Source organism: Geotrypetes seraphini, chromosome 4, assembly GCF_902459505.1.
Source record: "Geotrypetes seraphini chromosome 4, aGeoSer1.1, whole genome shotgun sequence".
In the NCBI taxonomy this organism is placed as follows: Eukaryota; Metazoa; Chordata; class Amphibia; order Gymnophiona; family Dermophiidae; genus Geotrypetes; species Geotrypetes seraphini.
The window spans coordinates 271,164,541-271,188,738 of record NC_047087.1 but is presented as its reverse complement, the minus strand read 5'-3'; the positions used below and the strand labels follow the sequence as shown (position 1 = coordinate 271,188,738).

The 24,198-nt window shown below is 43.0% G+C and overlaps 1 protein-coding gene across 1 annotated transcript; it reads right to left on the bottom strand.

The window, feature by feature from the left end:
- Positions 1-1,535: 1,535 nt before the first annotated feature.
- Positions 1,536-23,594, bottom strand: C4H10orf143 (chromosome 4 C10orf143 homolog). The gene is made up of 5 exons (XM_033943636.1): positions 23,420-23,594; positions 19,682-19,792; positions 10,266-10,433; positions 10,093-10,161; positions 1,536-3,425 (listed from the first exon to the last, which is right to left on the bottom strand). Exons 2-5 carry the CDS (start codon positions 19,739-19,741, stop codon positions 3,384-3,386), a joined length of 339 nt encoding a protein of 112 aa, XP_033799527.1. The 5' UTR covers positions 19,742-19,792; positions 23,420-23,594; the 3' UTR covers positions 1,536-3,383.
- Positions 23,595-24,198: the final 604 nt, after the last annotated feature.

Here is a 24,198-nt window from a genome sequence, read left to right as displayed (position 1 = left end):
TCTATCATTTACACAGACTACTGAAATGTGTGTTCTTTGACAAATTCCATACAAATACTTTTCCCACAGCAGTTTACAACCTAAGTCAATAGGAGATATAGTCACTTGCTCATAACATCTTAAAGGGCAATTCTATAATGAGGTGCCAATAGTTAGGTATCCCTTTATGTGTGTATGTGCACCAAAAAATAGCACGCTAAGTGCTATTTTGTAAGTGCTAGAGTGTGCAAATTCAAGAGGGTTATACACATGGGTGGGGCATGGGCAGGACAGAATATCAGAAGCTGCACATGCCACTGTTGCATTTAGGTGTGGTCAGTTAAGCTATCTCGTAGCACTTAAATGCAAGGCATGTCAATGTCAGATTATATTAGTACTAGTCTTATAGCTCGTTACATTAACGGGTGCTAGAATATATGTGTGTGTGTCTGTCTTTATTTCTTTCTCTCTCTCTCCTTAGCCGCTTTCTTTCTTTCTTTTCCCTTGGCTGTTCATCACCACCCTTTGCCTGCTCCCCCTGTCCATTCTCCCTTCCTTTTACCTCCCCTGTGTCCACCACTACCCCTTCACTGCTCTCCTTATGCAGCAGCAGCCCTTCTCCCTTTGTTTTACCTCCCCAGCAGCAGCACCTCTTTCCTTCTCCCCCTGTCCAACATTAGGCCTCCGTTCCTTTTTCTTCACCCCCCCTGTCCATCAGCACCTCTTTCCTTCTCCCCCTGTCCAGCAGTAGGCATCCCTTACTTTTTCTCCCCCCTCCTCCTTCTTATCCCTATGATACATTTACCTTGGTCTGCCCCTGATCAGAGGTTCCTGACAGCCGCCCAGTTGCACCCATTGGAAAAGTTCCCTCTGCCGCATCCCGCACCCCTCCTGACGCGACTCCCGCTGTCTTTCTTTCTGTCTGTCTCTGTCCCTGGCCCCCTTTGTCTGTCTGTCTTTCTGTGTATCTCCCTGCCACTGTGTCTTTCTTCTTTTCTTTCTGTCTCCCTTCCTCCCTCTGTCTGTCTGTCCAAAGCAGCATTCCCTCCCCCTCCATTTCCCTCTCCCCCACCAGTTCCCTGTGCAGCAGCATTAGTGTTTCCTCTACCCCCCCCTTTCCCTTCCCACGATCTGGACTACAAACATGGTGATTCCAGCAACGCTTGCATCAGTCTCCACACGCTGCTTCGGGTCCTTCTACTGCCCTGATTTACTCTGGCACATCCCTGATGACATCATCAGAGACGCGGCAGAGCAAATCAGGGCAGTAGAAGGGCCCGAAGCAGCGTGTGAAGACTGCTGCACACGCTGCTTGAATTGCCAGGTTTGTAGTCGGGCCCGCGGGAAGGGAAGGGGGGGGCGGCAAAGGACTCGGGTCCCGGGCAGGGGGGTCAGTTTAAGAGCCGGGGCGGAAAGTTGCTGGGCTCCTCGGTGGGGGCGCTGAGCGGCCGCGATTCCTCTCCTCCGAGACACGCCCCCCCCCCCCCCCAGCTGAAGGAACGGAGATCGGCGGCTGGCTGCGGCCCCGGCTTGTGGAGGCGATCGGCGGCTGGTAACGTATAAGCGCACATGCGCACTCCTGTGGCCACAGACCGACTGATCACGGAAGCACGCAAATAGGAGTGCGCATGCGAGGCTAGCGTTTTATTATATAGGATTCTATAATGGAATCTTGGTGTTTAGATACTGCTACAGAATAAGCACTCCCTTTGCTGCATCAGCGTGCTCACAAGGAGATGCCAACCAAAATGTTTCTTTGGTAGAAGCAGGATGTGAACTCTGGTCTCCTGCTTTCTAGTCAATTATACTAACCCAGTGATTCCCAAGCCTGGTTCTGGAGGCACCCCAGCCAGTCAGGTTTTCAGGATATCCACAATGAATATTCATGAGAGAGATTTGCATGCACTGCCTCCACATCTCCCTCATGAATATTCATTGTGGATGTCCTGAAAACCTGTCTGGCCGGAGTGCCTCTAGGACTAGGTTTGGGAAACAGTGATCTAAGGTGTTTTTTTTGTACGCAGAGCAATGGATAGTTAAGCGACTTGCCCAAGAACAGAAGAAGCTGCAGCAAGAAACAAATCCAGCTCCTCAGGATCATAGCTCATTGCAGTAACCATTAGGCTACTCCTCCATTTCTGAAAATACCTGCTTAACTTCCATAGCATGCATTGTAAGAGGGACATATGTGTGCATGGATGATATCAGGGCTCACAATTACACTTACCTCATATATACTAGGTTAGGCTAGTATTCTCTAAAAGAAAGAAGGCACCACATTCCTTCATAAAATAGGCTTATATGTACCAAGTGCCTTATTACAGAACTGCCCCCTTAGTGAGGTAAAATGATTCAACCAAGGCCACAAAGTGTGTCAGTAGGACTGGACAACTGGTTTTTAGGGTCCTCAGCCCACTGCTTAAAACATTATGGGACCCTTTTACTAAAGTTTATCACGTGTTAATGGACCTTAGAGCATTGTAAATGCTGTCCATCCTATGTTATACCTATAAGACACTTACCCCCCTCTTTTACTAAGGTGCGCTAACCGATTAGCGCACGCTAAATGCTAACGCGTCCATAGACCAACATGCACGTGTTAGCGTTTAGCGCGTGCTAATCAAATTAGCGCATGCTAATGGGTTAGCACACTTTAGTAAAAGAGGGCCTTAGGCCCTGATTCTATAAACAGCACTGGTAATGATGGCAGCCTAAAAATGTCCGCCGATCGCGTGCCAATTACACATCAGCGCTTTTTATAGAATTGCAGCTGTTTTAAAAACAGAAGCCTTATATGTAGGCCAGTATTTTACAGGCCTACATTTAAGGCACCTTACTTGCACCTACGGAAGCACCTAAGGAAGCCTAAGACCATTTCTGACGTAAACCAAGCCCATGTCGGCCTCAGGCATCCTTAGGCATGCCTAGACATTTCTGTAGGTGCACCTTCAATGTAAAAATCATGCATCCCGAGTAGTTAGTTAGAAGGCAGTAGACCACCGCCTAACTTCTGGACACCGTTACTAGAATCCGTGTCTTAGTGCATGCTAATGTCTGTTAGCGTGCGTTAAGCTTTAGCAAAAGGGCCCCTGTCACTCCTGCAATTTATATGTGGGCTTTGAATATTACCCCATATATAATTAGCGTATTTCAATTTTCAACTTTTACCCAAATTTGCTTTCCAATTCTTATTCTGTCCACTTTTAGAGCAACAATGAAGAAAGAAATGTGACATGGTATCCAAGAGCTTCTGGTCAAGTGAGCACTGTGATATTATACATGTACTATAAAATTATGATGCAGATGAGAAAATAAACTTCCCTGAAGTCACTTAATAGGCTTGCACTTAAATCCAGTAGTATAATCATAAAACATGTTTGCAGCTCTGGGTCTCTCTAAAGCATTTATCCCATCTTCTGGAAGCTCATAATATGGTTAAAGTGACCCTAAAACAAAAGAAAGTTAACAGTTCATAAAATAAGAACTTCATGCTGACATACATGAAGAAAAGTCTGTTTATATGTTACAATTTCAAAATGATAATTCTCTAATGTCCCCTTTTATCAAGACGCACTACAGTTTTTTAGCGCGGGCTGACACAGTAAATGCTATGACACTCATAGAATTCCTATGAATGTCAGCGTACTTACCTTGCCAGAAAAAAAAAATCCTCTAGCGCAATCTGATAAAAGGGAGGTATGGGGTAAGTTGCGGGGAAGGGCAAGAGAGTCGGGGCAGAGAGCAGAAGGAGATCAGGGCAAAGAGCAGGAGATCGGGGCAGAGAGCAGGGAGGCCAGAGCAGGAGAATTGCGGTAGAGAGCAGGGTTTTTACACAAGCGACTGGTCCTCACCAGTAGCTTGTTTTTGGATCGACCATCCCAGTCGGTGTGCCTGCATTTGTTTAGTGAATCTCATCCTTCCTACTTTGCATGCAGTTTCCCCTCATTTGCATGCGTGGATTGGATCGGATCAGAGGATGATCGGCCACAAGGTTAGTGAATCGGGTCGGAGGAAAATCGGGACATGATCAGTGTCCTTAGTGAATCTAGCCCTAAGTGACTTGCCTAGGGTTACAAGTAGCAGCACAGTGTTTGAACCTATATCCTCAGGATGCTGAGGCTGTAGCTCTAACCACTACACTACACTCTCTAAGTTTAAATTTTTTTTTGGTAAATGAATTAAAGTAATCCATTCATGTTATATGCATGATTTAAATCAAGTCTTTCTGATTAGTAATTTAAATCATGATTTAAATCAAATCCTACTACAGTACTACTACTAATTATTTATATAGCACTACCAGATGTACACAGCACTGTACAGGGTCACAAAGGAGTAGGTCCCTACTCCCACCCTGCTATTAGCATTAGAAAATATTTATTTAAATACTAAAAATAGCATCTCTAGGCACAGCTTTCAGTGTGTCTACTTAGATAAGTCCCTCAAGGTCTCAGATGCTCAATTAAAATTATATTTAAAACCCCCAAAAACTACCCTTCTCTAATATTAGTATACTGGTAACGCATGAAATTCTAGGATTGTTTCCACTTTATAATGAAAGGATTGACAATGGCCTAGCTCCGGTGAGGCTTTGAATATTATAATCCTTTAAAGTTCTGATTATGTGACTTGTTAGGATAAGAACAAGCACAGGGTAAGACCAATGCATGATAAGGCATGTCAAAGTAAAAAGACCACAGTTTAATGATGAAAGATCCAAATATTATTAGCAGTTTTTCTTGAGAGAATACGTTGGCAAGGACTAGCAGATTATACAAACTCGCATAATCTATACACGCCTTACATAGTTTTATGTCTGACCCATGGTTGAATGTAAGTTGGAATTTTCAATTACCCAAGTGTATATACATGCTTTTTCATTTTTACAAAGGATGGAGAAAGTCATTGGCAAAAGGCAAAAGCAGGCACAAATTGAAGAATCATTTTGAAAAACAAAAGTACTGTAGGACACTGTTATAATTTTGGAATTTAGTGTTTAGTAGCCAGATGTCTCACTCAAAAACAAACTACTTTAATCTCTGCCTCCCACTGCTATTCCAACTTCTCCCCGTCAGAGCAGCAGCAGGGGGCAAAAACAAAGTAAATTTTGTCCTGTGAGATGCTGCAGAAGTAAGCCCAGTTTTCTAAGGTTTCAACTGTGGCATAACAGTTTTTTAAGGCTCATCAGTTGGTATTTGCCCAAAGGCAAAAAACCAATGATAAAAAAACATCCAACCTACTAGTGAAACACAAATTGGTCCCGAACATCAGATAATGAGATTTATACACTCTAACATGATTAGTAGAACATTGTGTTTTGGCACTGTATCCATAAGCCTTTCCAGATGACTACAGGGCTCTGCAATCTCATCATGATCAGCTGCCACAGCAAAAATCCAGTAGGACTGAATGATAGTCATATTTACTGAGATGATTTGAAGTGGATTATCATAAATAAATCCTCTGCAATCATTTGTCAACCAGATTCAAGAGCCACGGGCCAGATATACTAAGGCGTTCTTCCCAGTTTTGCTTCAGTGCCAATAATGTTTAGCAAACTTTAAATAATCTTATTAGACTACAATGAGATAAGGTGGTACACATGAGAAGATTAAGACAATAGCACAGTACCCTTACATTACATTACATTTGGGATTTCTATTTCGCCATTACCTTGCAGTTCAAGGCGGATTACAAAAGAATTATCCAAGATGTATTACAACAAGAATTACAAAAAAAAAAAAAAATTGGTCATTTTCAAAAAGAGTAAGAAATGGGTAAGGTTATTTGTTTGGGGTAGTTGGCTTTAGTGAAAGGTGGAGTTTGAGACTTGCAGTATTATTTCTTTTTCAGAGTTTTATTGAAGAGTATGGTCTTTATTTCTTTTCTAAAAGTCTTGTAGTCGAGGGATGCTGGGGTAAGACATTTATGATGGCTATACATTCAATATGTTAAGTAATAATAGCAAGAAACTAAGATCCCATTGCAGTGTTTAATATAACCTTTGGTATTTCAAAGCGCACGCATGCACGTGACGTCATTGCATCGATGTCCACGCACTTCTGAATGCCTTGAGCCGTGGCCACTATGTTTGCGAGACACTGACCTAGCAGAATACAGCAGAAAAGGTTAAACTGGTTCATCCGGTTGAACCACTTATTCCTATGCAAATTACTAAAACTGTATGTGCGTTGCCTGCACTAGCAGATTGACCATTAGTCCTTAAGTACATAAGAATTGCCATGCTGGGACAGACTGAAGGTCCATCAAGCCTAGTATCCTTCTTCCAAAAGTGGCCAACCCAGATCCCAAGTACCTAGCTAGATCCCAAGTAGTAAAACAAATTTGATGCTGCTTATCCTAGGAATAAGAAGTGGATTTCCCCAACTCATCTCGATAATGGCCTATGGACTTCTCTTTTAGGAAATTATCCAAACCTTTTTTAAACCCGACTAAGCTAATTGATTTCCCCAAATTCTCCGGCAACAAATTCCAGAATTTAATTACATGTTGTGTGAATAAATATTTTCACGGGTTTGTTTTAAATCCAGTAGTGACATGAGAAACAGCCTCCTGTCAGGGTTTCTGCCGGCTTTTAAATTTATTTTTTAAATCGGGAAGATATTTTGCGTGTTTTACACATGCAAAATATCTGCCCGATTTAAAAAAATAATTAAACCCTCCCCTCCCAACAAGTACCCTGAACACCCCTCCCTCCCCGAACAACCTAAAAATTTGCCCCGCAGCCGCCGCTTAAAACTATGGCAGGAGGGTTCCCACTTCCTCCTGCCATATCTACTACTACTAAACCCCCCTCCCAACAAGTGCCACAAACCTCCCTCCCTCCCCGAACCCCCCAAAAAATTTGCCCCGCAACCGCCATTTAAAATTATGGCTGGAGGATTCCCAGTCCCTCCTGCCATCGGTCACACCCAAAAACTAACGGCAGAAGGGATGCCAATTCCCTCCTGCCACCCCCCCCAGATGCCCCCTCTCCATTCCTGGTCCCCTCCCCATACCTTTAGTGAAGTAGGAGGGGTGCTCAATCCCTCCTGCTCCAATGCCTCCCATGACAAGTCTGAGGCTTTAGGCCCCACCCCGGTGCATCATGTGATGCATGGGGCGTGGCCTAAGGCCCTGATTGGCTGAGGGGCCTCCGGCTCCTCCCTTGGGAGGGGACTAAGATGCCTCAACCAATCAGGGCCTTAGGCCCCGTCCCGTGCATCACATGATGCACCAGGGCAGGGCCTAAGGCCTCAGATTCGTTGCAGGAGGCATTGGAGCAGGAGGGATTGAGCACCCATCCTTCTCTTTTAAAGGTATGGGGCGGGGGGTTGGGGAGGGGACCGGGAATGGGGAGGAGGCATCCAGGGTGTGTGTGGCAGGATGGAGTTGGCATCCCTCCTGCCTTTAGTTTTTGGGTGGAACTGATGGCAGGAGGGAGTGGGAACCCTCCTGCCATAATTTTAAATGGCGGTTGCAGGGCAAATTTTTTGGGGGGTTTGGGGCATTTGTTGGGAGGTGGGTTTAGTAGTAGTAGATATGGCAGGAGGGAGTCGGAACCCTCATGCCATAATTTTAAGAGCCATGGAGTAAAGTACGGGGAGGGGTGGGCAAACTTCCTGTCATATTTGTGGGGACGGAGTGGGCAGCGGCGATGGCGGATTTCGGGTTAAAACACAGGCTTGCTCCGCTAAAAAGCAATGCGAGCCCATGGTTTTAAAGGGCAGGAGAGTCGGCCAGGATAGAAGCGACTGGTCTTCAGCAGTCACTTCTTTTCTGATCGGCAAGCCCAATCGGTGTTAGAAAAAGTGTTTAGTGAATCGCTGCCCTCCCAAATTTGCATGCCATTTCCCTCATTTGCATGCACGGATCGGGATGGGATCGCTAAACACGTTGGTGAATCTGGTCAGAGGGAAATCGGGTCGCAAAGGACTCACAAACTGATCGGTACACGATCAGTTTGCTTTGTGAATCTATCCCTTAGTAGCTTCATCGTATGCTCCCTTAGTCCTATTATTTTTGGAACAAGTGAACAAGAGATTCACACCTACTCTTTCTATTCCACGCCTCTATCATATCACCCCTGAGCCATCTCTTCTCCAAACTGAAGAGCCCTAGCCACTTTAGCGTTTCATCCTAGGGAAGTTGTCCCATCCCTTTTATCATTTTTGTCACTCTTCTCTGTACCTTTTCTAATTCTGCTACATTTCTTTTGAGATATGGCAACCAGAATTGCACACAGTATTCAAGGTGCGGCCATACCATAGAGCGATACAAGGGCATTATAATATTTTCATCTTTGTTTTCCATTCCTTTCCTGATAATTCCTAACATTCTATTTGCTTTATTAGCCGCTAATGCACATTGAGCTGAGGGTTTCAATGTATCCTCAATGATGACACCTTGATCCTTTTCCTGGGCAGTGACTCCTAACATAGAAACCAAAATCATATAGCTAGATTGGGTTTCTCTTTCCCAGATGCAGCACTTTGTACTTGTTCACATTAAACATCATCTACCATTTTGTTGTCCAGTCTCCCAGTCTCCCAAGGTCCTCTTGCAAGTTTTCATAATCCTTTTGCGATTTAACAACTTTGACCAACTTTGTGTCATCAGCAAATTTAATTATCTCACTAGTTATTCCCATCTCTAGATCACTGATATATGTTAAGAAGCAGCAATCCCAGCACAAACCCCTCGGAAACCCCACTATTTACCCTTTTCCATTATGAATATTGACCATTTAAACCTACTCTGTGTTTTCTGCCCTTCAACTAGTGCTGCTCGATTCAGGGAAACATTTTTTGATTCGATTCAATTCGATTTGGCCTATTGAACTACTTTTTCAATTTGATTCAATTTGCTTTGATTTCCTCATGTACCATCTTTCCATGCCCTCCACCCTAAGTCCAATATTTCTCCCTCTCTCTCTACCATATGCAGGATTTCTCCCTCTCACCCCTTTCTATCTCTTTGTTGCATCTTTCCCTTCCTCTCCTCTACCTCATGTCCAAGAATTCTTCCTCTCTCCTGACCAGGCTCTACCTGTTCCCTGGCACTTCATAGTTGGAAAGCCTTCCAGGTCTTTGCGTAAGCTGCAAATGTCAAAGGCTTATTTGCTCTAAGTACAGTCGCAACAACTACCTACAAGTAACCCTTACTTCTTAGAGCTGTGCGCTCAAGAACCATGCCGTATGACCACAGCTTGGATTCTCCATAATAATAACAATAATAATAACTTTATTCTTTTATACCGCCATAACCAAAAGTTCTAGGTGATTTACACTAAAAAGAGCTGGACAATCAGCAAAATACAATAATACAGTAAAAACTACAAATATTTGTAAAATAGAATTTCAATAATAAAACTCACTAAGTAATAAACTTATAGTCTGGATAAGAAGTTAGTTGACTGACAGATTGGTGATGTGAGAACTAGGTTTCTTATATGAGGCTTATGAATAAACTAAGCAGCCTGGAGGTGGGTCTTAAGGTTATAGTCTGGATAAGAAGTTAGTTGACTGACAGATGACCGAAGATGTGATAAAATGGTATTCACTTGGAGCAAAGATAGGGGTATAGTTGAGTGCATAAGAGACTGATCCTGAGGCTGATTCTACAACTACTACTATTACTAATTTAGAACTGGTATAATGTTATTGTATGTGTCTCCTCTGCTTTCAACAGCTATATGAAAAAAAAAATGGAATGCTCGATTCAGCAAAATTGGGATATGATGCTATTTTGTTAGTTAAATAAACTCTGCTTTTTTTTTTTTAATGAATCTGAAAAAAATGTTATTTTCAAACTTAGAGCTCCTTTTACAAATGAAAAGCCAAATTAATCTCTGATTTTTAATTTGCATACCTTATTCTTGAGAAATGCAATTGTAGACATTTTATTAACATTCCCCTTCTTTAACAAAGATGCGCTAGCGGCTGCCACGCACCAACAGCACTGAAGCCCATTAATTTCCAATGGGCTTTGATGCCATTACCACGGGCCACCGCAATAACTGGCTTAGTCAAAGAGGGCCATTGTGTTTCATGGAACCTATATTTAAAAATAAGTCCAACTTTTATTTCAGAGTATGAAGCGTAATATACTTACAGATTCGCCGGCAATACATCTTGGGCAAGCCTGGACAAGCCCTCTGCTTTCTTGGTTTTGAAATATCTGCTGAAAAAATTTTTAAGTATAACATTTTACCTCACAAAGCAAGTACTTGAAATTCTACAATTATGTTCACTTTCAATATTTTTTTTCTGAGCCTTGTAACATACCCCATAATTTTGGCTCTCTCTCATGTGTTCAGGAATGCCATCATTTGTAGAAATAGATTGCTGAGGAAAATGTTGCATATCCCAATTGTCAATATGGCAATCACTTAATTGGTGGTTTACAGTACTGTTCCCATTTGGAAGAGCTCCTAAACCTTTGCAAATCCGTTTCTGAAAAACATAAAGCATACTGGACAATTATGGAACAAAATGGGGGGAAAAAGGAAGCCAGGTCCCACACACAAATTAATATCACATAGGATACTCTGTAATGAATGCAATTTAAATGGATGCAATAAAAAAAAAAAAAGATTAAATGGTAAATAAATTGAAATTTGCTCATTTATCTAACAAAGAAATTAAAAAATTCTACAACAGAAAAAGATAAATTTGATCTTACTTGTTAATTTCCTTTCCTTGAGTCCAGCTAGAGTTAGGTTGACTATTGAGTCAGCCTACATTCGTCAAAGAAAAGAGGCTGAATTTAAGACTGAAGCAGGGCCCATAGCCTCGGAAGATATTTGTAGGGTGTTGTGCCTTCCTCCTGCCCTGTGAGATAAAAGCTCTGGTACATCCCATAAACATGGACTGGTCAAGTAGTATGATAAAGAAAGTGAAATTTTTTCTTTGCTGTTAATGTCCTTTCATTCAGTCCTGCTAAACCAGACCAGGACCTGCCCTGGAAGACTGAGGGATTCAGTAATTTGTGGCTCCTAGGTCTGCCACCTGTCTGTATATAGCCTGTTTTGCAAAGGCAATCCTATAGGTCCTCTCTTTTGGGTTTCATGTTTTCTTTCCTCTTGTTTTGATCTTTCTGTTGAATGGCTTTGACATTAGCATACAGAAATGTTTCTGGCTGCACCACCTGTTATTCTGAAGATGCCATCAAGATCATCAAGGCCGTAAAAGGAGCCCCCAAGTCTCTGCCTCCATCTACTTGCAAAGTGTCATAACCCATTCATTATGGGTTATGACACTTTGCAAGTTTATTTATTTATTTATTTTATTTATTTATTTAGATTTTTATCCCGTCCTCCCAATAGCTCAGAACGGTTTACAAATGAACATACACAGTGGGGAGCAACTAGACATATAAGTGGTACAACAGGTTTAGTGATTGGATTTAGTTTTTGGAGAGAATTAAATACAGGGAGAGTAAGCAGAGAGAGAGAAGGGGGAAATACAGTAGTTTAGTTTAAGGAAAGTTATAAGTGTATAGGTACAATTTGTTAGTGGATAGAGTAAGAGAGGGTCATACTGGAATTTCGGGAAGGTGGTAGGAGAGTGGAGGGTGGGGCCTAAGGGGGGGAGAAGACAGAGGAGATCTTTAATTGAAGAGGAGGGTCTTTACCGATTTACGGAATGTTAATAATGAGTTCTGTTGTCTAAGTTGGGGGGGGGAGTTGGTTCCAGAGGTGTGGAATGAAGTGGCTGTAGGATCGTTTGTGGGCAGTTTCTGTGAGCAGGGATCTTCCAGGGGGGGTGTATAGGCGTATCTCTGACTTTGAGCGGAGGGTGCGAGTGGGGTTATAGATGGGAAGTTTGGATTTTATGTAGGAGGGGGTGGTGGAGTAGATTCTCTTGTGGGCAATTGTCAGGGCTTTGAAAGTACAGCGTTGGCTAATTGGGAGCCAGTGTTCAGCATGGAGTGCCGGGGAGATGGAATCGTGGTAGTTGAGGTTGTGTAGGAGGCGGATGGCTGCATTTTGGACCTGTTGGAGGCGTTTGATATTATTTTTGGTTAGTCCATTAAATAGGGAGTTACAATAATCCATTCTGGAGAGGACATATGCGTATAGGAGTTGGGCGAGGTCTGGTGTGGAGATGTAGGGTTTGATCCTTTTCAGTTGGCGAAGGTAGTAGAAGGAGGTGGAGACTACTTGGGATATGTGGTTGGATAAGGATAGGTGTCCGTCTAGGGTTACTCCCAGGCTGTGAACTTGATCTGCTGCTGTTAGTAGAGTGGAATCCCATGTTAGTGTAGGTCGTAGGTATTTGGTGTTTTTGTTTCTGATCCATAGGAGTTCGGTTTTGGAGGCATTAAGTTGAAGCTTGTTGTTTGACATCCAAGTTTTCATGTCAGTGAGGCAGAGTTCGAGGTTAGCAATTTGGGATGGCCGGTTTTCGCCTAAGGGGAGGAGCAGCTGGATGTCATCTGCATAAGAGTGGATTTTGATTTTATATTTTTGCGCTATATCGATGACGGGTTTGATGTAGAGATTGAATAGGAGGGAGGATAATAATAATAATAATAATTTTATTCTTATATACCGCCAAAGCCATAGTAGTTCGAGGCGGTTTACAATAAGAAGAGTTGGACAATCAGCGAAATAATTACAATGAAAGTCGTTGAATAGGTTAAAGGGGTAATCAGAGAAAGGGAGAAAGTCAAGAGTAATAGTCACAATGTAGGGACATCGAGTCCATTCGGAAACGTGGTATCTTGAGGGCTGCATTCACTGCTTTGAGGTCTAGAATCGGCCTCCAGTCTTCTGAGCCTATTTTAGGCTCTATGAAGTATATCTAGCATCTGCTGGAGCTCAAGTCTTCCTCTGATATGGGCTCTATAGTTTCCAGATCCAGCAATAGAAGGGCGCCTTGAGGAACGCCATATTTGATGGGCTTAGGGTTAGATTTATGTGTCCCTAGTAGGACAGTTTGGGTCCTTTGGTGAAGGAAGGAGGTGATCCATTGGAGGGCTGTGTCTTTGATTCCGAGGTCTTGGAGCCTAGATGTGAGTAGGTGGTGGTCAACTGTGTCGAAGGCAGCGCTAAGGTCAAGTAGGACTAGTAGGGCGTCGTTGCCTTTGTCAAGTATTGACCAGCTGTCGTCGATGATATCAAGGAGAACTGATTCTGTGCTGTGGCCCTTACGGAAGCCGGATTGGGCTGGGGATAGGGCAGCTTGTTCTTCAATGAAAGGGTGTAGGCGGTGGAGTACAATTCGTTCAAGGAGTTTGGAGACAATTGGGAGGTTGGAGACTGGGCGATAGTTGCCAGGTTCATTAGGATCAAGGGAGGGTTTTTTGAGAGTGGGCTTGATAATAGCTGATTTCCAGCTGAGGGGGACAGTTCCAGTAGTTAGAGAGGTGTTAATGATGGGGAGGATGGATTCTGCCATGGCGTCTCCGGCAGATAGCAGGAGGCTGGACGGGCAGGGGTCGAGGATGGTGTTGGAGGGTTTGAGTTCTCTCAGGGTTTCGAGGACCTCCGCATGAGTAGCTAAATGAAATTGGGAGAGAGTGGCGGAAGGGGGGGTATATGGAGTTGGTTGGAGCTGAGTAGGAGTGGGTTTGGTGTTGAGGTCGAGGTTAGCTCGGATGTTTTGTACTTTGGACTGGAAGAAGTCCGAGAGAGTTTCGCTATCGAGTTCTGTTTGGTTGATTTGATTATTCCTTTGGGCGTTGGTGAAGAGATGGTTGGTGAGGGTGAACAGTTGTTTTGATCTAGAAGGGGCTTGTTGTAGGAGACGAGAGTAGTAGGTCTTTTTTGCTTCTAGAATGGCAGCTTTGTATGTGGTGGATATGTTTTTCCAGTGGGTTTTGGTTTCAATGTCCGGATGTTTGGCCCAGATCCTTTCTGCTTTCCTCAGGGATCGATTTATGGATCGGAGGTCATTAGTGTACCAGGGAGCAGGTGCTTTGTTGGTGATTATTTGGGTTGTTTTTGTCTGGACCAGGTTATTATAGAGGGATTGGATGTTAGAGTGCCATGTGGCGGCTGCCAGGTCAATTGATAGGGGATGTTGGGTATAAGTTGATGGAGGCAGAGACTTGGGGGCTCCTTTTACGGAGGTGCACTAGTGGTTTTAGCGTACAGTGCCACGTGTGCTAGATGCTAATGCCTCCATAGAGCTGGCGTTAGTATTTTCCACGTAGCATGGGGTTAGCGTGCGCAGCATTGAACTGTGCACTATAAGTGCTAGCACACCTTTGTAAAAGGAGCCCTTGATGATCTTGATGGCATCTTCAGAATAACAGGTGGTGCAGCCAGAAACATTTCAGTATGCTAATGTCAAAGCCATTCAAAAGAAAGATCAAAACAAGAGGAAAGAAAACATGAAACCCAAAAGAGAGGACCTATAGGATTGCCTTTGCAAAACAGGCTACATACAGACAGGTGGCAGACCTGGGAGCCACAAATCTACTGAATCCCTCAGTCTTCCAGGGCAGATCCTGGTCTGGTTTAGCAGGACTGAATGAAAGGACATTAACAGCAAAGAAAAAATTTCACTTTCCTTATCATACTGCTTGACCAGTCCATGTTTATGGGATGTACCAGAGCTCTTATCTCACATGGCAGGAGGAAGGCACAACACCCTACAAATATCTTCCGAGGCAATGGGCCCTGCTTCAGTCTCGAATGCAGCTTCTTTTCTTTGACGAATGTAGGCTGACTCAATAGTCAACCTAATCCAATGAGCAATTGTTGACTTTGAGGTCACATGTCCCTTGCATGAACCATAAAAGAAGATCCAACATCCAAAAAGAATTTGACCTCCAAAGAGTAGAAAAGAACTAGGTTTTAAAAAGTTTGGAAAAGTTCCTGGAGGAAAAGTCCTAGTCCATTATTAAGAAAGAGATGAGGGAAGCCATTGATTGCCCTGGGATGTTGCTGCTATTTGGAAGAGATCAAACCGGCTATGTCACTTGATGCCTAAATGATGAAGCTACGACTGTCTTATTTTGGTCACACTATCAGAAGAGAGAGCTCACTGGAGAAGGACATCATGTTTGGGAAGATCAAAGGAAACAGGCAAAGAGGGCAATCTGCAATCATATGGCTGGCCACATTGAAAACAATGATTGCTCCTACACCAGCTTACTTATAGCAGAGAACTGGCAGGCTAAGGGGTATTCCTTGACAAAGCTATGGCAAAACATAGACTCTATGTCGGAGCAAAATACCCCAGCAATTCATCTAATTTAATGACAGATGAGTATCAAAATAGTTAAATGTTTACAATTAATTTAAAGGATACAATAAATCGATTGATACAAATTTAATCAGGTTGCTATCAGGGTGTTATTCCAGCTCCAGAAAAAAATGAGCATGTAACTTATTACTATATTAATCTTTTTTGGCTGAAAATAAAGTTCAGAATTAAAAATAAACTATTGCTACTGGTTTACCTAAGTATATAAGGGTGTGCCCCGCAATATCTGATGGACAGTGTATTTCCTTACATCAGGTTGCAAAAGCTGTGATCAGTAACACAACATGATCTGGCAATTCCATCAAGAAAAGAGCTGAGCCTGCAAGCTGTGAGAGTGGGGGCATTTTCATGTTGTGGTCCAGAAGAGTGGAATAGACTCCCATCTTACATTAAACATCATAAAAATTTGGATGCCTTTAAGAAACTGTTGAAAAGACATCTGTTTTGTTGTATGAAATACATAGTATGAGATGTTGGTTGGTGAACCTCTGAGTTGTATTAAGTTGCTTGAGATTGATTCTTGGTATAGGAAAAGTGATTGGTATTGCTATTATTATCAGGCTGGTATTTTATTTTGGTTTTATGCTGAATATGATGTAAAGTCAAACCTCGATTTACAAGTAACATGGTTTGCGAGTGTTTTACAAGAAAAGCAAAACACTCAAGCAAATCGTGCCTCGCTAACTAAGCATTGACTTGATTTGCGAGCCCCCCTGCCTGCAAACTGGCATCGCCCGCCCAAACCCAAACCCTTACCCCGATCTGGCACCGGCATGCAGCACCAACCCACAGGATGTGCTGGTGGCTGAAGATCCCGCAGATCCTGCCTCTTACTGCTGAGAATCTCGGAGAGAGCGAGAGCCAGCAGGCTTTGAGCATGCGCAATTCTTCACAATCCACATGCGTTTTAACAACTTTGAACAGTTTAGTGTCATCTGCAAATTTAATCACCTCACTCATCGTTCCAATTTCCAGATCATTTATAAATAAGTTAAATAGCATAGGTCCCAGTACAGACCCCTGCAGCACTCAACTGTTTACTCTCCTCCATTGAGAAAAATGACCATTAAACCCTACCCTCTGTTTTCTATCCGATAACCAATTCCTAATCCACAGCTGAACTTTACCATGACACTTTAATTTTCTCAGGAGCCTCTCGTGAGGAGCTTTATCAAAAGCTTTCTGAAAATCGAGATACACTATATCAACCGGCTCACCTTTATCCACATGTTTATTCATACCTTCAAAGAAGTCAAGCAAATTGGTGAGACAAGATTTCCCTCGGCTGAACCCATGCTGACTCCGTCTCATTAAATCATGTTTGTCTACGTGTTCCACAATTTTAATTTTTATGATTGTTTCTACCATTTTGCCCGGCACTGAAGTGAGGCTTACCGATCTGTAATGTCCCGGATCTCCCCAGGAGCCCTTTTTAAAAATAAGCGTAACATTGGCCACCCTCCAATCTTCAGGTACTACAGACGATTATAGCGACAGGTTACAGATCACTAACAGCAGGACAGCAATTTCATGTTTATCACTTTTTAACTTGTTGATTTCACTTAGTACATCTTCCAGATTCACCGAGATTTCTTTCAGTTTCTCCGTATCATCACCCTCGAAAACCATTTCCAGTTCAGGTAGATCTCTTACATCTTCTTCCATAAAGACCGAAGCAAAGAATTAATTCAGTCTTTCCGCTATGGCCTTATCCTCCCTAAGAGCCCCTTTTGCTCCCTGATCATCCAACGGTCCCACAGATTCCCTCACAGGTTTTCTGCTTCTGATGTACCTAAAAATATTTCTAGGGGTTTTATATATATAGATATAAAAATGCAGTAATATACAACCTTATTACCAACCAAGGGACCCAACACGTTTTGCAGACGTTTTCGATTTTGAGATTTTTTTTCTGTATATCGATTTTTACAGGCAGTTGTTGTTACTTACTTTTATGCGGTTTGTTTCATACCTTATTTACCATGGACCCCTGAGGAAGGTGTGTTGTCCGAAACACGGACTGTGTCGGGTCCCTTGGTTGGTAATAAGGTTGTATATTACTGCATTTTTATATGAGTATAATAAACTTTGCCTGCATCTTGTACATAGCCTGCAGTTTTCGTTTGGTTTACTCCAATTGTTTGGTACACTGCAGATTTTGTTGGATTTTTCCTTTTGTTGCCGTTTGATTCAAGATGGAGAGCATGAAGAGCTAAACGCCTCTCATGGAGCTGCTGGAGAAGAGCCCCCCCCTGGTTGACCTTCATTTCTAAGTCAACAATTTGGGAAGTTAGTTCACCCTCATGTGCCTCTTCAAGAGAACGCAAGTGGGCCCATAGAGCAATCAAACGGCTGTGCATCACCACTTTATGGCCCTGCTGAGTAGCTGAGGACACCTCCCCTGTGTCATTAATATCAAGATATTCCATCAGGTTCCTTTCAAGCTGAACAACTCGCTCAGGCACAAGCAATCAAGCACAATCATCAAGATGCCACCTAAAAAACCTGCAATGTGGTTCCAAAAAAGCCAAATCTAATGTAAGGGGGGTATGATCCAACAACGTACGGGGCAGGATTTCAGTATCACTCATTGTACTTAAAACAATACAATCCCCAAACCAATACAATCCCCAAACCGGGAAAAAGTATTATAAACTGCTGAAAAATATGTATAATCCCTACTATGAGGATGCTGCTCCCACCATAGGTCCATTAAGTGCCACTGCTGTAAAACTTTTTAAACACCACACTGGCAGTTCCACCATAGGAAGCAGAAACAGGAGAGTTGTCCATAGTCGGGCTCAGTGACAAATTAAAATCCCCTCCCAACAGTAAAGAGCCCGCTGCATGTTTCAAAAGCAACTGTGAGGGACTCTGAAAATCCAGCCTGACCTTCACTGGGTAAATAAACATTCCCAAACGCAAAGATCTGGGATCCCATTGACACTTTCAACAACAAATAACGAGCCTCCCGATCCCGGACCACCTCTGGACCTGCCAAGGAAGGTCTCTAGATAATGCAATAAGTACTCCCCTAGACTTTTTTTCCCATTTGATTAGAAGCAGAAAAAAAAATTGCTATGAGTTTTTGCCACTTTTGCAAGTTTCTCTTCATATTCTTTCTTAGCTGTCTTTATCAATGCTTTGCATCTAACTTGCCAGTGCTTGTGTTTCTTCTTATTTTCTTCATTCAGATCCTTTTTCCATTCTTTAAAGCACAGGTGTCAAAGTCGGTCCTCGAGGGCCGGAATCCAGTCGGGTTTTCAGGATTTCCCCAATGAATATGCATGAGATCTATGTGCATGCACTGCGTTCAATGCATATTCATTGGGGAAATCCTGAAAACCCGACTGGATTACGGCCCTCGAGGAGGGACTTTGACACCCCTGCAAGTTTAAAGGATGTTTTTTTGAGTCTAATAGACTTTTTCACTTCATCTTTTAACCACACCGGCTCTTGTTTCCTCTTCTTTCCACCTTTGCTGATATGTGGAATACATCTGGTCTAGGCTTCCACGATGGTATTTTTAAATAACATCCACACCTAGAGCTCCTTTTATCAAGGCGCGCTACGGGGGTTAGCGCGTCGGACATTTCATCATGCGCTAATCCCCGCGGCAGCCTAAAATCCTAACGCCTCATCAATGGAGGCGTTAGGTACTAGCGCAGCAGGCAGTTTAACGCGCGGTATTCCGTGAGTTAAACCGCTACCGCGCCTTTGTAAAAGGACCCCCTGGTTTATAGTCCTAACCTTTGCAACTGATCCTTTTAGCTTTTTTTTAACCATTTTCATAATTTTATCAGTCGCCTTTTCAAAAATTAAATACCCCTACAGTAGATTTCTTTTGCAACGTTACTCCCAGTATCAGCTCAAATTTGATCACGTTATGATCGCTGTTTCCCAGCGGACCCAATTTGTGCTAAGTTCATAGTATTAGGACACCTAGTCTGAGATGTCAATTTACAGAATTTCCTTGCAAGTTTGTGCCTCAGGTGATGGAGCATTATATGATTTACCCAGAATTCCAAGAAGCATCAGTGGAATTTCAATCCTGGCTTCCCTGGTTCTTCGTTTCTGCTCTAACCATTAGGCTACTCCTGTTATGCTTCATCTGTAGGCCCTGACTTCAGCACCCTGAGGTTGTGGGTTCAAACCCCGAGCTGCTCTCTATGACCCTGGGCAAGTCACTTAATCCTGCACTGCCCCAGGTACATTAGATAGATTGTGAGCCCACCAGGACAGATAGGAAAAATGCTTGAAGTACCTGTATGTAAACTATTTTTAGTGTGGTTGTATAACTACAAAAAGGTAGTATACAAGTCCCAATCCCTTTCCTTTTCATGAACTTCCCTGTTGTTCTGGCTTATTTAAGCTAGTGAATTAGTTTTCAAAGAGGCAAGCAAAAAATTATGATAAATAAAAAGAAAGAATATTACAGGAGCACCTACATGATAAATAAATAAATAAAATATAGGAGCACCTACACGGTTGGGATGCTCTGTGTCCTCCAGCAGTCGACGTTTATGCAGTGCAAGGAAATCCATAATGAAATAGCATTTAATACTCTTCAGTCCATTGATGATCTTGTTCCAGACCTTAGAAGGACAATAGCATAAAATTAGAGTGGTATGTTACTAAGTAAAGACAGAGCTTTTGGGAGGTACTGAGCCCCGGTTTTGTTTTGTATTTTAGGACTCCTCTCATTTCCAGTATTCTTCCAGCAACCTTTCCTCTCAACTGGGCTGAAGATTCCTAGGAAGAAGGAGATGGAACAGAAGGAACATGAACAAAGGGCTCCTTTTACTAAACTGTGATTGTGGCATTAGCGCACGCTGAATTGCCACGCGCGCTAGACCTTAACGCCAGCACTGAGTTGGCGTTAGTTCTAGCCACGTAGCACGGGTTTAGCGCGCGCTAAAATCCTGCGCGTGCTAAAAACGCTATCGTAGCTTAGTAAAAGGAGCCCAAAGTGTTCTATGAATAAGAGCAAATGCACGGTGGGGATCCAGTGAGTGACCATCCACTTGACAATTACATAAGAACAGCCATGCCAACTCAGACCACGTCCCATCAAGCCCAGCATCCTGTCTCCATCAGTAGTCAGTCCAGCTCACAAGAACCCAGTAAATCCCAAAAGGTACATCTATTTCCAATAGTTCCCTTCCAGAGATGAACAATTACATTCACCATGAATAAGGCCCCCATCCCTTCTGGCATTTTTGCTATAAATAGAATGCACATGGGATACCATAGTGGAGAATAATCGCAGGGAGTGGGAGTGGTAGGTGTGCGCTCAGTTATTAGATCGCCACAGTGCAGCCATCTTGTAGCATTTGTCTCTGATTCTGCTTCATCTTCTTCTTCCAAGGTTGCTGGGGAGACCACTGGAGAGACAGCTGCTAACCAGGAGATGGAAGACAGCTGACACTTCAGGGTCAAAAATCTAAAGGAAAGCAAGAATAGCAGGAATGGAAGCAGAACTGAAAGGGTTGGGGTGCTGGAAGGGAAGGCAAAATTGAAAGAGGGGCAACTGAATTAGTAGTGAGTATGAGAACTGGAGGGGAAGAACTTTAGAGAGCTGGAGGAGCTGAAAGGAAACGACTGGTGAAACCTCATCTGGAACACTTCAATTCTGAAGCCAATAAATCAAAAAAGATACAGAATAGAGGTGATCCACAAAAGTGCTGCCCAGTTAGTGCAAAAGTGGCTTAAAATGGCTTCTGAAATCAGACATATCCATATCCTAGTGCAGAGAGCAGATGAGAGATATAATAGAAGCATTTTCAAATGCTTGAAAAGTTAAACAATGCAAAGAAGCAACCATTTTTCTGTGGGGTAAAAAGGCTCTAGAATAAGAAGTTATGCAATGAAGCTGAAAATGGGTAAAGTCAAGCGTAATGTCAGAAAATATTTCTTCACAAAAGCGTAATGGATTCATGGAACAGTCTCCCAAGGATGGAGACACAAGCAATTATAATTAGGTTGCCCAGATTAAGAGAAGGTGACATCTATGACTAATCTGATAAAACAGAGGGAAAAAAAATCTAGAAAAATAAACTAGAGAACAGATAGATTCCAAAAGGCATGGAGGGGCGTTTTCAATAGGACGTATAAGCCTAAGGTTGGACGTTTTGGGCAGGACATTCACAAAACCAGGAGAAAAAAATGTCCATTTTCAAAGCTGCCAAACATCTATCTTTTAATTTTAAAAATGACCTAGGTATAAGAACGTCTACCTGTGTTAGCCATTTTCAAAAATAAAAACTTCCACGTAAAAAAAGCACAAAAGCAAGTTTTGTAGATGTGCCCTACTACTTTGTCTGATTGCAGCAGAGAAATCCCCATCAGCTAAGCTGGTTTCAGGAATTTCTGCCAGCTCAGCAGACAAAGACCCGAATGGTCCATCTAATCTGCCCAACTTGATTCAATCTAAAAATTTGTGTGTGGGGGTGGGGGAGGGGGGTTTCTTCTTCTCCTTAGCTATTTCTGGGCAAGAATCCAAAGCTCTGCCCGGTACTGTTCTTAGGTTCCAACTACTGCAGTCTCCTTCAAAGCTCACTCCAGTCCATCTACACCCTCCCAGCCATCATCAGATACCATCACACTGTGAATCCTTTCTCTGGTCCATGTCCATAAACTTTTATCCCCCAACACAAAGACCCCTCTTTTTGATTTCTGCACCCCAAATGCATCACGCTTCACCTTAAAAGTTTAACTGCCAAGCATTCAACCAGTCTGCTAGGTTTTTTTTTTTTTAATTTTAAGATAAATTTCTCATTTTGTTTACTCCCTCAGGGGTTTCCACTCTGTTGCACAACTTCGTGCCATTTGTTAAAAGGCAAACTTCTCCGTCGAATGGACCCTTCAGCAATACCAGTCATCAAACTTGAACAAAAGCAGTCCCAGAACTGATTACTGGGGGGCATTCCATTCCTCTCTATTCTTTCCTTGGAGTGAATTCCATTTGCCATTACCCTCTGTCAGACAATCAATTTTTAATCCAGGCCACTACCTTGGGATCCAGTGCTCTTTGGGCTCTTTTTATCAAGCAACAGTAGAGCCTTTTACTGCGGGCTGGCGAGGTAAATGCTCTGATGCATATTCAATTCCTATGAGTGCGGAGCATTTACCTCATCGGCCTGAAGGAAAAGGCTCTAAGGATGCTTGATCAAAGGAGCCCTTTGTTTTGTATCCCCTAACAGTTATCAGTTAAAAATATGACAGTACCTCCTATCCCATTACTTTAATTTCCCTTAGTTTTCATGAAGGATTTTCTCAAATGCTTTCTAAAAATCCAACTAAACTATATCCACTAGCTTGCCCTTATTCTCGTGTTTATTTTTTATACCCTCACATAATTAAGTCACAACTTCCTTTTCAACCTAGGAAGACTTCCCAACCCTCACCCCGACCCTGCAAATGAACCCCAAGCTCCCCACCAACCTCCTTGACACCACAAATGATTGCTGCTGTCCCTTGCACCCCTAAGGTATCTCTGATCGGTGGGATTATGCATTTTTACAGGACTGTTCTGGGAGGAGTAGTGTTGCTGAACTTTGTTATCAAAATATAATGGATGGAGTTAGGACCTTGAAAATGAATTGGAGGTGGGAGGTGCAAGGCTGACAGTTTGCCTAGTGCACTTAATACTTTTTTGCCTCTGCTCTGCCAGTCCGTAAAGTGATAACTAAAAGAAAATAATGAACTGCCCATCCCTCGCCCAAAGCACAGTTAACAATCCCATCCCCCATCCTAACCTCATATCAGTCATACAGCACTCGAACAGCTCCGCCCCCGCCGCATCCCCCCTCCCAGCCAGAGAAACCCTCTTCTCCAACTCCATCGCTAACCACATCCTTTTCTTCACCTTCTCCTTTCTGCCCGTCGCCCGCCCCAGAGCAGAGCCGAGAGGCAGAGGAAACTGGGCACTGGAAACAGAGGAGAGGCGAATACCAATCGATTATATATAGGAGCAGCGTTTCCCGGGAAGCTCGCGACCTCCAGCTGACCGCAGCTCCCTTCCAGACGCGCGCTCGTCATACAAACAGCGATGGGGGAAGGGGAGGTGCTCTTTTTTTAACTTTCACATTACTTGCGGTCCTCCCGGATAAAAGGGGAAGTACGCTTGGTCCTCCGAGAGTCCTGCTACAACGTGTAGCACGTTCAGAAATCATTGCTTGCCGGTTTCTGCACGTAAGAGACGGCAAATCCAGGAAACTTACTGATTCAGCGAGAAGTTCGTTCTGTTTCTGAAAAAGGAAGGGACCTCCGCCGAGTCCAGCCGGGTATCTGTACTTCTTTCCCGTCTCTGGCCGGGCGCAGAGCTGGCTTTTAGCCCGGAGCGAGTAGGAAAGGCGCGAATACAGGTTGATGCTGCTGTTCCAGGCCTGCTGCACATGTCTTACTGATAGCTTTAGTTTCTCTCTCTACTTGAAATACACTTGGTTGCCACCTAGCAGCAAAATCTAACCATCACATGCCTGCCGGAACATACAACATGCAGCTCGTGCAGAATACACAGTTGGATGGGCCAAGTCTTGCCTGCATACAGACATAATTAACCCGGTGTCAATAGATAATTCTTATCTTAGAAAAGCTGTTTTTATAGATTAAAGAGGTTCAAAGTATTATAGAGCAAAGTTACCTGACAACATGTACAAGTCTCCTTTAAAAAAAAAAAAACCTTACTGAGGAAGACAGAGAAGTGTTCATTTTTATCCTTTATTGTTAATGCATATTAGGTTACAAAAATAAATCCAGATGTTCGAATATCATTTGCCCTGTATATGTCAAATCTCAAAGGGTTGTTTCTGGTCTCATAAAATCATAAGAAAGCCATCTAATTTAAAGTTCCCAGGATCTAGCTTCTCAACTATTTTTCTCATTATACAGTACTGTGATATTTTGAATTTAGCTCACACCTTTCTCAGTAGTTCAGGGTGAGTTACATTCAAGCATAGTAGGTACTCTCCTATCTGTGGAAGAATCTACAATAAATTAA